Below are 16,756 nucleotides of genomic sequence, written 5' to 3'. Positions count from 1 at the left end.
TAAAAGAAGTCTTCAGATGTATCCTATGCAGAGTTTCAGTGAGTGTTGCTATAAAGGACATCTGAAGCATCTGTGTAACTCGCACACTAAGATCATTCAGGAAAAAAGTGGTCTGACATTGGGTGCTAAATTTCTTAATGGAATCATCTTAAAATTAATTGTTACTAACTAATCAAGCAACCCTGCTTGTAAATGATCAGAAAATTCATTCTGTGCTCAGAGAATACGTTTTGTAATTTTGGGAAGGATATACTGCATTCCATATACAAAACAAAGCACTGGAATCCCTGCTTTAAGTGAAAAGCTCAACTTTAACAATGGAACCATGAGTTGTGCTCCCATATAGTATATAACAGATTGGCTAACTAGTGACTACATTTCATGCATGAGAGGACAGGCTGGGGAAAAGGGGTGGTAAAAATACTGGGGGGTGGAAATAGGAACAAAGGGAAAGGAAATATTTAATGTGGTACACAGGGTTATGACTAGAGTAACAGGATGAAATATAAAAAGGAAAAATTTAGGTTGAATATACCAGGAAAACCTTCCCTAACAGTAAGTTATATTTAAATCATAGAATAATTTCTCCCAAAGAAATAGCTGAATTCCCAGTTCTTGGGACTTTGATCAGTAGATCAAATAAGTCACTTGTAGTGAACATGCCTACACTGGCAATTATACCCTAATCATTTTTTATCATCTTTGTTGCTATGATAAGAAGTGGTCTTTTATATAAGCACAGTGAAGAATGCTAGAGAAAACTGATAGGTTCGATATGATAAAACAAAGATGATAAACAAATCAGATTATTACATCATTCCTCTGTCCCTTATGGTACTATTTCCCAAGTATCTGTTTTGAAATGTGCTACCGGGCACTTTTCCAAGGTGAAACTAATTTTGTTATTGTCTTTCTATATCCCTTTGGATTACTTTTCTATCTCAGTTGGTGTCCACAACACCTCCCTTTTTGCTGTCTTCTGTGAATTTCGTAAACACGCTATTTACTCCTTTTTCTAGGGCATTAATGAATGTTTCACAAATAATCAATGTAGAGGCTGCTTTCTTGCTTTTTATAGTACTATAGATTTCCTTGCATAATCTGTTTCTCTCTCCTGATCTGATTTTTTGTATTAGCAACACACTGTGGACTTTAAAGGGTTTAGGAAGACATATCCTGTTATTCTTGTCAAAATGTTCCAACTCCCCAGTGGATATATCAGTGTTATAAGATGTAATCCTAAAAAAAACAAAAAAACAAACAAAAAACACCCTCGAAGATGAGCATTTGCCTTCTGATAGCTAGTTAAATTGTTCATTCAGCCAAAAAACCCTCCATTTTAAAAGTGACAGTCAGACACTAAAACAAACTTATTGACAATAAACAGAAATGATTGACTATTACTGAGTACTGTATAATTTCCCATTTCTATATCCATTGTCTCAGCAAAAATAGCACTACTGTACATCCTGATGTCCTAAACAAATGTAAAAAACAAAAGTGAAAAATACTGTAATAAGTTAAAATACTTACATACTGTACATGGGCTACTGATCAACAAATACTGTATTCTTTAGCCTCCATATACTGTTGCCATAAGGAATTTCAATATTGTTCAAAAATAGGCATGACTCTTCAGAAAAGTTGTTATAGTACAGCAGCACTGTTAAGTGCCTCATTTGATAAAATCTTAGCTTGGCTTCTGTGTGTGCACTGGCTCTGCAGCTCCCACTGGCCGGGAACTGCGGTCAATGGAAGCTGCGGGGGCAGCACCTGCAGGAGGAGGCAGTGCGCAGAGCCGTCTAGCCACGCCTCCACCTAGGAGCAGCAGAGACATGGCGCTGCTTGTGAGGAGCTGCCCGAGGTGAGCGCTGCCTGGATCCGGCACCCCGAATCCCCTCCCGCACCCCAACCTCCTGCCCCGAGCCCCCTCCCACACTCAAAATCCCTCCCAGAGCCCATGCCCCACACCCCCTCCTGCTCCCCAAACCCTAGCCCTGAGTCCCCTCCTGCACCCAAACTCTCTCTCAGTTAACCGGAACTCTTGACTTACTGGCACCCCACATTCCCCCAACATGCTGGATAACAAAGCTTTTACTGTAGTTTGTAATGTAGAAGCCAGAGGCGCCTGAAAAAAATCATGTGATTCAAAATCTGAAGTTTTATGGGCAATTTCTAACTCATCACAGCTCAGAAGCAAATTAGAATTTTCTAAAGCTCTTCAAATAAATTGACCATCTTTACTTAGAGATGACATGCTGTGAATTTGGGCAAGCACTAACGCTTGTAATTGAGAAAGTGTCCTTAGTCAACATGATCTGCTCTAAGAGAAAAATGGCAGAATGCTTCCTCGGGTCCCAATCGCCTCTGACGTGGGCCAGACATTCCTTCATGCAGTCTTGGTACATGCAGTTTCTGCCCCTGAGCTGACATGCTGGTAAGTCACTAGTTGCAGTTCTATAGGAAGCCTTTACTAAGTCTTCTCTCACCTCCACTGAAATTGGCCAGTCAGAATCACTATATTATTAATGGATGGATCTGCAGCAAATCAAGCTACAGTCTACAAAGAATATCTCAGACCATAACATTCAGAATCATGGCATTTTCTTTCCCTGGACTGAGTCAGCAGCAGATTGCAGTCAAGACTGAAGTGCACAAGCAATGCAGTGTGTAAAAGTTTCTATAGCACACTTGGAATGCCTTACCCAGTCATCTCAATCTCAGGAGAAAGGGGTTTGTTTTTTTTCCTTGCAAGAAATTCTGACAAAAATTCATTCAAATGATATTTATGCTCAGCCTTAAATTCATTAAAAGCAACACATTAAAGAGAGTGATTCTCTGGTATATTGGAGCAGATCTTAATCCATTGTTAATTTGACTTTAGCTCACTTGGACCAAATAGGGAGAGGAACTGAGCACCTGAATGTCAACAGCAGTTGTAGATAATCAGAATTTGCAACAGTAGTAGTTGCACATAACGGTTCTTTATCAGAAAGGCTTCTGAATACTGGGTAATCTTATCTCATCTGTGGTCTGTCATACCTAGGAATCACGGAACAAGAAAGATGATTCATTTCTGAGACTGATATGATAGAGGGGCATTCCTCTGTTCATCCCCTGACATTTGGGGATTTAAAAATCAGATGCTGAGTTCTATTTTATCATTGTTCTTGTGTGTCAAATGCTTGCCATAATGACAAAAGCCTGTACTGTCAACCCCCATACTCCTAATACTAACACTTTAAGAAACACAATTACAGGCAAATCTGAAATGCTGGTCCAACCTATTTTACTACTATGGACCCGCTAAGGGCAACTACTGGTATATGCTCGAACAGAAATCTCTCCCCCACTTACGTTGTCTTTACTGCACTTCCAATTCCTAAGTCTCTTGTGTTGATCTGTGTTGCTAGGACTCAAAATATATTTGCTTAAGCACAGTTCCTACATGCTTTACTTTGTGCATAAATAGCGACTGGTAGCAAGGCTTTGATGTTGCTGGTAGTGTACCTTTAATAATTTTTTTTTTGCAAGTTAATGTGCATTTGTATTATGCCAAAATATGCTAAATCTAGCTTCTAGCAGTGAACCAATTTCTTCCCTCACATATAGTAAAGCATTTGCATAATAGCTTTTTAAAATGCTTAGAAGTTTTATACAATAACCTATTAAAATCATGCTAGTGCCGAAGTCTCTTTTCTTTTGCACATTTTATACCAAATACTTTCTTTGTCTATAGGCAAGGACTGAAAACTCCATCTGTCCCCTTAGGAAAGCTAAACACCTTGTAATGGGTTAATAGGACGGGATCATGGAAACGGTAGTCTATAATGAAAATCTCCTCATTAACATGGTAAGGAAAAAGTAGTTATGGAGGTCTTTATAGTCCCCATATTTTCTTTCACCTATAGGGTGACCAGATGTCCTGATTTTATAGGGACAGAACCGATTTGTGGGTGTTTTTCTTATATAGGCACCTATTACCTCCCACCCCCGCCCCGATTTTTCACATTTGCTGTCTGGTCACGCTGTTCACCTACCAAAGCATACTAGTTTTATTCCAACTGGAGTAGCAGAAAGTGAAGATATCCTGCTGTGAATATTGGCTTTAGCAGTAAGAGTTATTGGAATGCTCTGATTTAGAACAGCTTTTTTTCTGCAACTCATTAGGGGAACTTACAGTCACTGTAAGTGCTGTAGTGACTGTTGTAGTAACTTAATGTAAGCTGCATCCACTTGTATTTAAGTTGTGTTGAGTCTTCACACAGTGGCTAGTATATTATTTAAGCAGCAGGCTTTTTTGTTTGTTTATGTATATTTTCCTCTCTTTGCACTATACATAAAAATGATTAACAGAACATGAAGTAGGGTGCTCAGATACTATGGGCTCTATAAGAACCTGGATTATATTAGGACTGAGACTTTTCTATATTACGCCCATTAATCTTACAAGTAACAAAGGGCCAGATGGCTTATTTTAAAAAGTAGCAGAGGGCTTAGAAAATTTCAACCATAGATTTTACAAAGTGCTTCCTTCGGTTATTAGAATTGTTGCCAATTTAATTCCCCAAATAAAATTTTATTTAACAACCGACACTCAAAATACAAAGTATCCAAGGACATATAAGACAGAAACATAGAAGTATGTAGCAATCTGTATATATATATATATACACACACACACATACACATCTGATTGGTACACATCTCATTAAATTTATATTGCGTAACAAAAGTAAACAGGCATGAACTAATAAAAGGACAAAGAGTCAACACAAAGAATCAAAAACAGGAAACTGCATAAAATGCTTGCGTAAAGAGATAATGCTACTACTGTGCATCAACAGAAGGAAGAGAGCTCTCCTACCTTTGTTATTGTATACATCTAGATAGTTTGGTGCTGAAAAAATTGTAATTAGTGAAGGGAAGCCTGTTGTTTGGCTTTTCCTGTACATACGATACCTAAAGGAAATGACAGGTTATATTATTAACAGTATTATTAATCATTTGTACAGTGCTCTAAGCGTACAACATGTCACTGACTTAAAACAGTCCAAAAAAAAGCAACAGATCACTCCAAATGGTTTTACCATGTGAAGTTACAAGCAATAGAAATGAATTATCTTCAAAGCTATGCATGAAGGATTTGCTATAGATTTAGAACTTGCCTATAAGTTGGGATTACTGTGATTTCAAGCAGAGGTAAACTCAAATGGTGCAAATTGTGATTTCCATGTTTTTTGTACCAGTGCAGCTACACTGGTTGCCGGTTCCTAACGATTGAAACCCAATCATGCAAACTGTGGTAGGAAAGAAAATACTAACGAGGAGCATTACACATTCTGGATGAAATCTTGGGCTCCCTGAAGTCATTGGGAGTTTTGCCACTGACTTCAACGGGATCAGGTTTTCACCCTTCATCTATTGATGGAGGGTTCTTCTCAAAATAAATTTGCAAAGGGATTATAAGATACTCAAAGAGATAGAATAGGTAAACTAATTCAAATGTCTTGGAGGACCCTGGGTCACAGGCATTTCTATAGTAACCTCCCCCAAGCAGTGTGTTATACTTCAAAATCAGTATTAATAAAGTATAAAGCACATTCATGAAATTACAAATTATATCATTTTACAACCATGCAACGCAGTATCACCCAGAAATATACTTCCCCCTATTCAAAAAAATGTTTAGCCTCACAATGGAATGTCAAATCTAGTCCAGTCCATGGACTAGCATGCTAATGCCTATACATTTTCATTACTCATCCCTGCTGGCTTGTACAGACCAAAGGCATATTGTCCCAGCAGGGCAATATTTAATCAATCAGTAATGGAATGGGACACCTGCAGAATTTGAAAGCAAACCAACAAAATGGAATTTTCCCCCTCGCAAGGCACAAGTAATACCCAATACTGCACTTTAGTTCTCTAATAATTTCTAATAATTCCAAAAGAAACTGCAGAATTTGGCAATTGTCCACAAAAGTAAGGAAAAGTATCACACCGATTCATTGAAATTGCTTTTTGGAATTTCAGTTTAGAATGTTCTCCCCACACCACTCACTGTGTGCGCGCTGCACCATACTGCATGACAGCCTAGCTCTCTCTCTCCTGCAGGCTTGTGGAGAGGTGGGGGTGGGAGCAGTCAAGGCCATGGGATCACCCTCCTACCAGCCACCTTGAGACGAATGATGGGAGTGGGCTGTGCATAACAGGGTATGAGAAGGCTTCTTGAGCTATTCTCCCCACCCTGTGTACCAGTATAAGTGATAACCAAAAGGATGCTCTATGGTATATACTGAAAAATACTTTTCCTAATCAAAATGACATCATTTCCTCTTAGGATGCTGTGATGTTATCTGATAAAATATGATCATGTAGATCATTGTTGTTACCACGGTTATATAAGTGCAACAAATCTTGTACAAAGTGTGCCAAGTAAGGTGTCTATAGAAAGGGTATGATTTGCTGAATATGATTATTCTATTTGTATGCATGTACCATTTTTGTATCTGAAGTAATAAGTATTGGCTCCACACCTGTATTTCAAATCTTTGCTTCTCGGTAGAATCCAGAAGCCAGCACATTGTGAAGGAACTATTCAAGATGAATGGCCCATTAAAGAACACTTAACTCACAATGGAAGACTCCCATCTACACTTAATGGACTTTCTTGCTATGGCTAAGTAAAATCATGCATGGACATGTGACTTGCCCATGTGACTCCAAACACCATCCTGTCACCTATAATTGTCCACAGTGAGAACAATGGGTTTCCCTTCACTGCAGAGAAGCTATGAAAGGCCCTGGAAATATCTCCATTTTGTCTCTTTCCTGCTCAGACCTCTGGACTATGAACTTATACTAATGAGAGCATTCTAACCAAGGGACTGAAGACCTTCCAATGATTTGGAAGCAACCAGAGACTTAACAAGCCAGCAGTGTATTCCATCGCTGCAACAAACCTGATTCAAGAACTTTCCATTTATTGTAATCATTTGATTCCTTCAACCAATTTTAACTCTCACTGTTCTTTCTTTCTTTCTTTCTATAAATAAACCTCTAGATTTTAGATACTAAAGGATTGGCAACAGTGTGGTTATTGGGTAAGATCTGAATTATATATTGACCTGGGTATGTGGCTGGTCCTTTGGGATCAGAAGAACCTTTTGTTTGATGATACTGGTTTTAAAGAACCACTCATCTTTAAGTCTAGTGTCTGGATGTTGAATCCAGGACTGGAATGCCTAAGGAGACTGCTTTTCCGACTTCTTTTTGGCTAGTGTGGCGAGACAGAAGTTTACTTTTGTTGCTGGTTTGGTATATCTTATGGGAGAATAATCACCAGTTTTTGGGTGTGTCAGCCCTATTTCTCAGCAGTTTGTCCTGAATTTGGTATTCTCAGTTGTGACCCACAGTGACACGGTGGCAGGTGCACACTGAAGTTTTAATAAACCCATGCTGGTGTCTGAAGCTTCTCTCTCAGTCTGGACACACATCTTTGTCCACTGTGATGTGTAGGGGAATGTGACAGTGTAAGGCAGTAGTATTTAGTGACAGATGAGGCCTGAGGGTTTTTTCCCCCCGTTAGTCACAACTCAGAAGAAAGGTATATAAGGCCAACTACGTTAAAACTGTTTTCAGGCAGGTCAGAGGAGGTGGTTCAGGGAACTAGCAGCAACAGTGAGATTTCCCTCCTCACCCCCCAGCACTTTAATTAAAGAACATTGCCCCTAAGTCTGCAGATATTTTTGTACACATTGGGGGCTTTGTTGCAATAGCCTTTGCAGAAAACCCCAGAAGCACACAGCTGCAGAGTAAGACTGAGCAGAAAGTGCCAGCACTGCTGTAAACGATTTAAATTTGCAAATCTAGCTAAGGAGCTAGCCAGCAATTGCTATACATTTTTCTCTCTTCCTGCTAGAGTGACCCCTCTTCCCTTATTTTAAAGAGACATCCCTTATTTGAAGTCTCATATTCCACTTCCTGAAATAAGATCAAACGCGTCTGTCTTGTAATTCAGCTATAGTTGCATAAAAGATCAGACACTGTAATCCTGGTGTTTGTTTTTATACCATTAATAAAACATTGTGGTTGCTGTCACTTAAAAACAAGTTTCCAACGTCATTTTTCACAGTTATCCTTTGCCTCCTTGTTATGCAGTTGATCATCCTCTACTCTTCACTACTATTGGTGAAGTACAGCTGCTTTGCAACAAATTACCATAGGAAAGCAACAATCTTACAAAACTATAATGAAATGGTTATTATGGGAAACATGTCAGATGTGCACATTCAGGCTTTAATCTTGTGTTTAAATAGCTATATTTTAAAAGGCCTATAAGTGCTAAGTATCAACACTGAAGTTATAAAGTAAGGGGGATTTGGAACTTTACCATTTTAATTTGGAAGACCGCTAAAAAGGATTATTTTACCTGCTGATTCAGGGAAACCCTTTCCTACAAAACCCAATGGGTATGAATAATGTTTATTTATTAAGCAAGAACCCCCCTCTCCCTCCACACACTTACCCAGCATCTTGAGCTTCGTGGGCTCGGAGTATAGATAACAAGTTATTGTGCTGGAGGAATTCACATACAGCAGGATAACTGTTGGAGAAAAAGAAAAGCTCCTGTTATGGAATTATCAGAAGTAGTGCATTCATCTGACATTCAGAAATACCGTATTTGATCAAGCGTGATCAAACATGTATCATTTATGGAATCAGCTTCTGCTCTGAAGACAGGTTTTTTCAGTTTCATGTTGGAGACAGCACTAGAAGCTGTACTTTTTACATAATTGGGTGGAGGTAAAGCATAGAAAAGCTGCAGTTCATTACATAATAACAGATACCTGTCAGAAAGAAAATCATTTCTATTATACTCTGAGCTTCAAAGCACTCAGAAGAGGATAAATGTAACACAAGGATGGGATGCAACAGAAAACTTGCCCACTCAATACACTATATATTGGTTGCTTAGGGAGAGCATGTATGGTGGTGTACAAAGGAGATATAGAGGCAGACGGAAGAAAGTGGACCTATAGCCAAAATGAAATTGTTTCTAAGTTTCATCTCACCAATAAACAAGACGTCAATTACTTCTCTCCTTGGTATTGTCAAATGTGAATTCTAAAAACGTGTAGTCAAACATATTTCACAGGACCTCTCTACTGAGATGGGTGTTTTCTATTGCATTGGTGAAAACACAGTCATTAAAACAAAATGATATGAGTTTTACTATAATGATATTTTTCACATTATTCACTTCCCATGGATAATGTTGCCTTATAAGATGAAAGAGGACTCAGCTCTATATTTCTGTCTTATTTTCAGCCCTCTGAAAACAAGTTCCAGCAGCTACTTCATTTGTTGAGGCACTGAGGTTTTATTAAAAGCACAGACATAATAAAAGTACATAGATTGTACATGTTTACAAGATTTGAAAAGCTAACTTTTACTATGAATTTTTTTAAACTCAAACTCTATTACATCTAAATATAGAAACCTTGGAGACAGTCCTGTATTATGGAGGCCCTGGTCATAACTCCATTGTGAATGCTGAGGCTATGCTTTCACTGGACTTCAGTGTGGATGCAGACTATACCAGCAAAGCTGTGTTTTTACCAGTATAGCTTATTCCACCACCCCAAATGAAACAAGCTATTCCTCTGAAGAGCACATTTTCACTGGTATAAATGAACCTATATCAGTCAGGGATCATACTTCTTTGTGCCCTGACTAACAGCTAAGCCAGCAGAAGTTTGTAGGATGGACATAGCATTTTATGTATGAAGAATACACCGTGTGCTCCCCAAACTTCCAGAACTTACTCTTTGAATTTTAAAGGGAATTTGCAAGGACATCTGTGAATTAGTTTATGAATTAAAATCAATTTAAAATGGTCCCTTTCAGATAAGTATAGAATTGAGATTCATTATCCTCTATACTTTTTTACAGATCAGTACAGCCCTATCATATACATTACACACTGTCCATACACAATTTCTCTTAAGTAAACAGTTTTGACTCTCAATTGGTTGGAATTCCCTCGCCCCATTTTCTGGTCACTGGTGCCTCTCCACAACTATCAGTCTTCCCCAGTTTTAGATGATTGTGTTCTCTATAGCTTTCAGGGAAAGAAGCAAGAAACCTCCTCCAATGACATCACAGCCTCAGTATGGAAGAATAGAGGCCCTCTAGCAGCAAACACCCATCACCTACTCCCTCAGCCCCAACCACACAATCAGCAAAACAAGATTATTTCCTTGGCATAGGAAACTTGAGAGTCAGAACAGAGATGGATCAGGACTAAAGACATTGCAAATCTGACAACTTTGGCCATGTCTACAATAGGGGATTACATTGGCATAGTTATGGTGCTGTAGCTATAACCCCATAGCGTAGTCACAGCTAAACAATGGAAAGGGTTTATCCATCGCTGTAGAAACACCGCATTCCTGAGCAATGCTAACTAGATCAAAGGAAGCATTTTTCCTTCAACCTAGCTACATCTACAACAGAGGCTAGTTCAGCATAGTTATAGTTTTAAGTGTAGACCAGGCCTTTTACCACCCCCTGTAAAACCTCTAAGGGACCCTGAATAGACTCTTCATACAGGTACAGATTACAGAAGAGAATTAATGGCACAGGTTAGCCTCCAAATCCGTACAGAGTACGACCCTGGCGCTTCAACGCATAAACAACGTCCATAGCAGTCACAGTCTTCCCCTTCACATGCTCGGTGTAAGTAACGGCATCTCGGATCACGTTTTCCAGAAACACTTTCAGCACCCCGCGAGTCTCCTCGTAAATGAGACCTGAAATACGCTTCACTCCCCCCACGACAAGCCAAACGGCGAATAGCGGGTTTCGTAATGCTCTGGATGTTATCCCTCAACACCTTTCTATGGCGCTTAGCGCCTCCTTCCCCGAGACCCTTGCCTCCCTTACCACAACCAGACATATTCGCTAGAGTTACAGACAAATTCTCTGGTTTTCCTCTCAATCCACTCATGTACAGTCTGGCAGCCTACACCCTCTAACAGACTGATTTCCCACCCAGGTAAGCCAGGCTATCTTGGACTTAATTGGTTTGGCTTCATGATCTTTTCTCATAGGTCTGCCAGGGCAGGAAGGCCATATATTTCTTTTGCTCTGACACACTGTGGCATATGGGCCCCACTACAACCCTATGGGTCCTGCATCCCAGCAATCCTATCTAGATGAACTAATACCATAAGTGGGGGGAAAAATTAAAACTATATTACTATAAACTTACATATAACAATGTGTATTATTTTTAGTATAAAATTATGACTGAAAAATCAATAAACCAACCAACCCTTTAATGCCAAGGGTCAGTCTGACACATACAGGCTAATATTTGTAACATTCTCTGAGGCAAGAAATTTACCTGAATATTCTAAAAGTCAGAAATAGAGTAACTAAGTTGTTCAGGAGATTTGTAAAGGGAGATAAGCCTTAATTCTGCAACTTGATCCATGTGGTCAGATCCCTGTACTCCACTAACTTCAGTGGAACACCTTAAAGGCAGAGCTTTGAGCAGGGGGTTGGACAAGATGACCTTCTGAGGTCTCTTCCAACCCAAATCTTCTATGATTCTATGAGTCAGTCCTTGCAGAAGCTGTTGCAGGATTAAGGACTTTCATTTGTAAGTGATCTGCACAATGCCAACAATGCTTAGTGGCCCAATGGAAACAATTCTAACAGCCCTAGTGTAGTTCTGGTAGTGCAGTTTCTGAGTGGCCCAATGAAAACCATTTGCACATGTTGGCATTCTCAATGAGCATTTCAGGCTGAGCCCAATTTACTCTCAGCGAGAAATAGTCTCCAAAATCAGGAGTGAGACAAATTGGCAGGGTAGTGAGGAGATGGTTGTACTGATCCTGTCTTGTGCTGTACTAATTATGAGGAAAAAGAGACTATGTTGGATTTAAGGGCTGTTAAGCCAGAACTTGTCTCAAACACTAATTTGACACTTTAATTTGAAATCCAAAAAAGTGTCAGTAACTACTGCTTACACTTTAACTGGATATGTTTAAATAATAAAAGGAGCTGGATTAATAAAAGTAGATGTTTTTCTACTGGTGCAATTTTAACAAATAAATTATGTTCATTTCCATTTTCTAATTATAATATTTATACCTATTCTTTCTAAATTTCTATGTTTACATAAAACTGGCACCTCACAGATATCACGCTGTGCTGTCAACTTGAATTATTATAGAAAACCCAAATTATCTAAATTGTTAAACATGGCAATCAGGTAGATATCTATCTAGGAATCCAAATATACAAAGAAGAGCGAGCTTAAATAAATTACTCCTCCTCCAAAGGTGCTGTTAGAACTTCATCAGGAAATTCATGGAGTGGCACTACGGGTAACATTCTCTCTCAGCTCTTCCATATAGTCCAGTTAAGTATACGCAGAGAAGTGAAGTAAAAGATAAATCAGCAGCTTTAACAGCAATTTTGGAGGAAGCGACAGTTCCTGTATCTTGCCGCTTAAAGCATATGAAGCATGTTAGCAATCCTATTTTCAAACAATCAATCATAACAGGTTCTAAGAGTCTTTAAAACAAAGATACACCTTTTTTGTACTGACATTTTTCACATCTGGATGAAGAACTAGCCATTTCACAAAATGTAATGAGAAGTGACATTTCAGAGATGCAAATGGCTCAGAATTTTGTGTGTGAGACATTTTGTGAAAAATGTCAGTTTCACTCAACTGTATTTGTAACAGTCCATAATTTTTAACAAACTGGAAATATGTGCGTGAGATCCTTACTTTGTATTATACACATGCTAACAGTTGAGTTCCTGTTGTTTAGGGAACCACTTAATATTTGTATTGCACTTGAAAAATATAAAATACAAGGGAGCAGATTCTGCCACACTTACTCACATGAATTAGTACTTCAATCTGCAAGTAGTCCCACAAATTTTATAACTGTTTCATCTGACTACAGGTGGGAACTTCTGGCTTTATAAATGTACGTATTAATTAAGTTCAATGCACATACTGGATTTCATCTGAAAATAGTTTAGTAATGCTAAGAGTAATTCTTGAAATATATGAATTTGGGTCAGTAAAGTCATGCAAACATTCTAGATGGCAATTTAAAGCCAAATCCTGCAGCTGTTGTTTAGCCAAATTCCCATGGAGTCAGTTTGAGATTTGCTTGAATAAGGACTAACGTACTGGATCTTTAACTGGATGGTCTTTGTACTTCCATATCTTATGCAGATTACATCCAATTGGGGGGTGCGGTGGGGAAGAGTGCTCAGTAAATGGAATTAAAATCTGTAACCTGGCTGTTACAGTCAAACACACCAGCTCTCACTCAAGGTGTTAAAAGTAAAATATCTGGTTTGGTTAATTAAACCTATGGGCCAGATTTTAAAGATATTTAGACGTCTAAGTGCCATTGATTGGGAGTTAGGCACCTAGGTGCCATTTTCAAAAGTGCCTATGTGTATCTTTAGGTGCCTAAATACATTTCAAAATCTGGCCCTAAGCCATTATAGTTCACAGGCTTCTGTATGGAATCACAACAGGCCCAATTCTGCCACCCTCATTTTTTTAGTAATATATTACTCCATGAACAGGCCCCCAAATCAGATGCTAACAAAGTTAATGTATTACTTTAGAATCTATTTATATGTGGAATACAAACTTTTTGGAACAAGCAACATACAGCTGATATGGGCTTTCCATATTCTAACTGATGAATATATTTGAATAGGAGAGTTACACATGTCTATTTGGGTTTGGGGAGAGATTAAGATTCCACCATGCACACTTCTGAGAGGGAAAAAACAAATATTTCTGTATTTCACAGACTTAAATCTGGTGGCCCTTTTGGCTTTAAATACTATGACTAACCATGGAAAGAAATTCATTCCAGGTTTTGTATCTAATGAACAATTCTACTGTCAGTACATTTCTAAAAACAATACAATGGCAAACTCATTAGATTGCAGGGAATTTAATATGCTGTAATATGTATTAGACTTTCATTGTCTTGTCATTTTATTAACCTCTATAAAAATATCTAGAAAACCCAATGAGATCTGATTACCTACATAGCTCTCTTGTAATTATAACTCTACAGGAATACGTCCAACAGTCTCAATGATGCAAACTCACCAGCTGGACAAAGCTGCCACTTGGAAGAACAAACCAGATACTTTTCAATATAAAGCTCTTTACATAATTTAAATGCTCTAAAAGTGATCAACTTTGCTTTGGGCTTTAAGCAAAATGTGTCATACCTGATAATATTTTTCCTTTCTAAACTCCTAAATAAAAATATGTTCCAAGACACCCTAGTGAGAGAATGGGAGACAGAGAAATTCAGTGGGTAGTATATGGTAGTGAATGCTGATTTACACAAAATGTGATTGTAATATTTTAGAAACATGGTTATTGGACTTTAATGAGATAACATGCTTCTTGACACCATCTCTTTTGCTATTAAAGCATGAAACAAAAGAGATGCATTCTAGGTTGTTTTTTAAATAAGGGTCAATGAAATAAATCTTAAAATATATTAAAATGTTTATTTTGGGTACCATTATTTTATTAAAAGACATCTAAATTACCGTAGATAAAAAAAGAGGACTGATTTAAACATTTACTCTTGCTAAGTCTTAGTTTAGTTCTAGAATCTTTTTTCTTTACATGCTGGATACACAATTTGATCCATGCAGATAGGACTGTCAAAAATAATAATGCTTTGCACTTGTATAAAGCCTGTCAACAAAGGATCTTGAATCACTTTACAAGAGGTGGGTAAAGATCATTTAAAACAATTTCAATGTCACTTGGTCTCAATTGGTAAAATTACTGAATTGTGTTAATAAATTATTTGGATTAAGGAGAGTCATATTAGAATTACATACATTCTTTTAACAGTTTTGTTTCAGTTTTCAGTATACATACATTCCATGGCTTAACTTGAATTGGGAGTTTGTACTGGAAACTGGACTGTGCAATTTTCTCTTTTGCTCTCTTCTATGAGCTTCTCACACTGAGAACTGAACCTGCTTTTTATTCTTATCTTAGAATCAACTTTGGGAAGTTCAGGTGAAGAACCTTAAAATCCTTCTGCACCCAATGAATACGCAAAGGAACTGGTGTGAAAAAATTGTGAGTTAAATTAGGGGCCCACCTAGCTTCCAGCACAAATCACACCAACACATTCAAAAAGTTGACACCAACATTTTAGCTGATGGATGTCATAACCACCAAGGGTTGACTGCTTTGCACCTTCTGGTCATGCTGTCATCATTTGGAACAACAACTACTCATACTGGACCCCAGCGGTACAACAATCTGCTTCATTCAACCCAAAACAAAATGTTCTTCATCATTTCAATTTGCCAAAAAATTCATTTTTGGTTTGACCAGACCACTTATTTATTTATGTGGAATTGCCAGCATATTGAAAAGTCTGTTATTTACCCACCTCTAGTCAATAGCTTACATATCCAGTCTGTAGCCTGTAATTATTGCATTGTAATTTAGTCTGTAATGTGTTCTTCACTATTATTTGAATAAATAAGACCCTTTAACCTAAAAAAGAGAAGTGATTTTCAGCACATCTTTGCTTCTTATTGTCTTAAATGTCAATATACAAACATACACATTTGCCACTGCATGAACTGCATAAAACAACCAGTCATTCCAGGAATCAATGCTTAAAAAGGGCAATTTTATGGTGTCATTATTTATCATAATATACCTTTTCATTATGGCAATTATGGACAGTAACAAATAAAAATAAGACTAACTTTACAGAATAAACTTTAAATATTTTTTAGGAAAGCTAAACTCTTCACTTTAACTGTTGGAAAAACAAACCAAATAAAGTGAGCGCTACTAAAAAGTGAACATTAGGCCTCCATAGCAATTCCATTTTCCACAGTATTTCTCACTAATCCTTAGTGCCATAGCAGGATAAAGAACGCAAATACTTAGAAAAGTAACCATGAGATGATGGGAAGGATAGGGTCAAAGAAGGGCACTGTAATCACTTTGGTTCCAGTCCAGCAATGTGATATGCTCATGGGAAACCAAACTGAAATCACTCAGCCCACTGGGCCTCTGCACGGATATCGGGGACCACCCATGTGCATCACATTGCAGGAGCAGGTCATTATTGAGGGTTCTGGTAAGAGCAGAGTACTTTGCAGCAAGTTGGGGCAGGAAGCAGTTGGCTAACAGTATAGCTGGGTGAAACATTCATGCAAAATTTTTGTTGTTGTTAAATATGCGGGGGTAAAGTTCAGGGTACTTTTTCCCCATAACATTGCTGTAGGATTACTCAAAATAAAACGTAGTCATAAAGTACACATTTTCGAGGAAGAGGCAGCAATGCTCCAGAGGACACGTGACTAAGAAATCAGCACACAACTGGGAGCTTGGAACACCAGAGTTCTTCTCCCACCGTTGACAATGTCTGGCTTAAAAAAATATTTTGCAGTTATACAGCAATTAATAAACATTTATTTAGGCTTTACAGCATTCCTATTAAATATTATATGTAAACATAATTATCTCTTGAGGTCTAGTGCCAGAGTTCTCAAAGTTTTTCATAGTATGGGCTATGAAAGAGATTGACTCATGGGACCTCCCCTTCCATTGTGATTTTAGGAGCTCTTCAGCTTCCATTTACAACCACAAAACAGCCCGTGGCAACTGCAGCAGTTATTTACATTAAAAAGGTAA

The 16,756-nt window shown here is 38.1% G+C and overlaps 1 protein-coding gene and 1 pseudogene across 4 annotated transcripts in view; both read right to left on the bottom strand.

Annotated features, from left to right (window-relative positions):
* Window positions 1–16,756, bottom strand: part of PPP3CA (protein phosphatase 3 catalytic subunit alpha) — a 304,975-nt gene that overhangs the window by 37,867 nt on the left and 250,352 nt on the right. For all 4 annotated transcript variants that reach the window (XM_045018965.1, XM_045018964.1, XM_045018966.1 and 1 more), the window contains 2 exons: window positions 8,531–8,608; window positions 4,868–4,962 (listed from right to left, as the gene is read on the bottom strand). In XM_045018965.1, the coding sequence (XP_044874900.1) occupies window positions 4,868–4,962; window positions 8,531–8,608 (173 nt within the window). The remainder of the gene's footprint in view (window positions 1–4,867; window positions 4,963–8,530; window positions 8,609–16,756) is intronic.
* On the bottom strand, window positions 10,651–10,963 carry LOC123371392 (annotated as a pseudogene).

This window comes from Mauremys mutica, chromosome 5 (genome assembly GCF_020497125.1).
Source record: "Mauremys mutica isolate MM-2020 ecotype Southern chromosome 5, ASM2049712v1, whole genome shotgun sequence".
Classification (NCBI taxonomy): domain Eukaryota; kingdom Metazoa; phylum Chordata; order Testudines; family Geoemydidae; genus Mauremys; species Mauremys mutica.
This window is presented reverse-complemented; position numbering and strand designations above follow the sequence as displayed.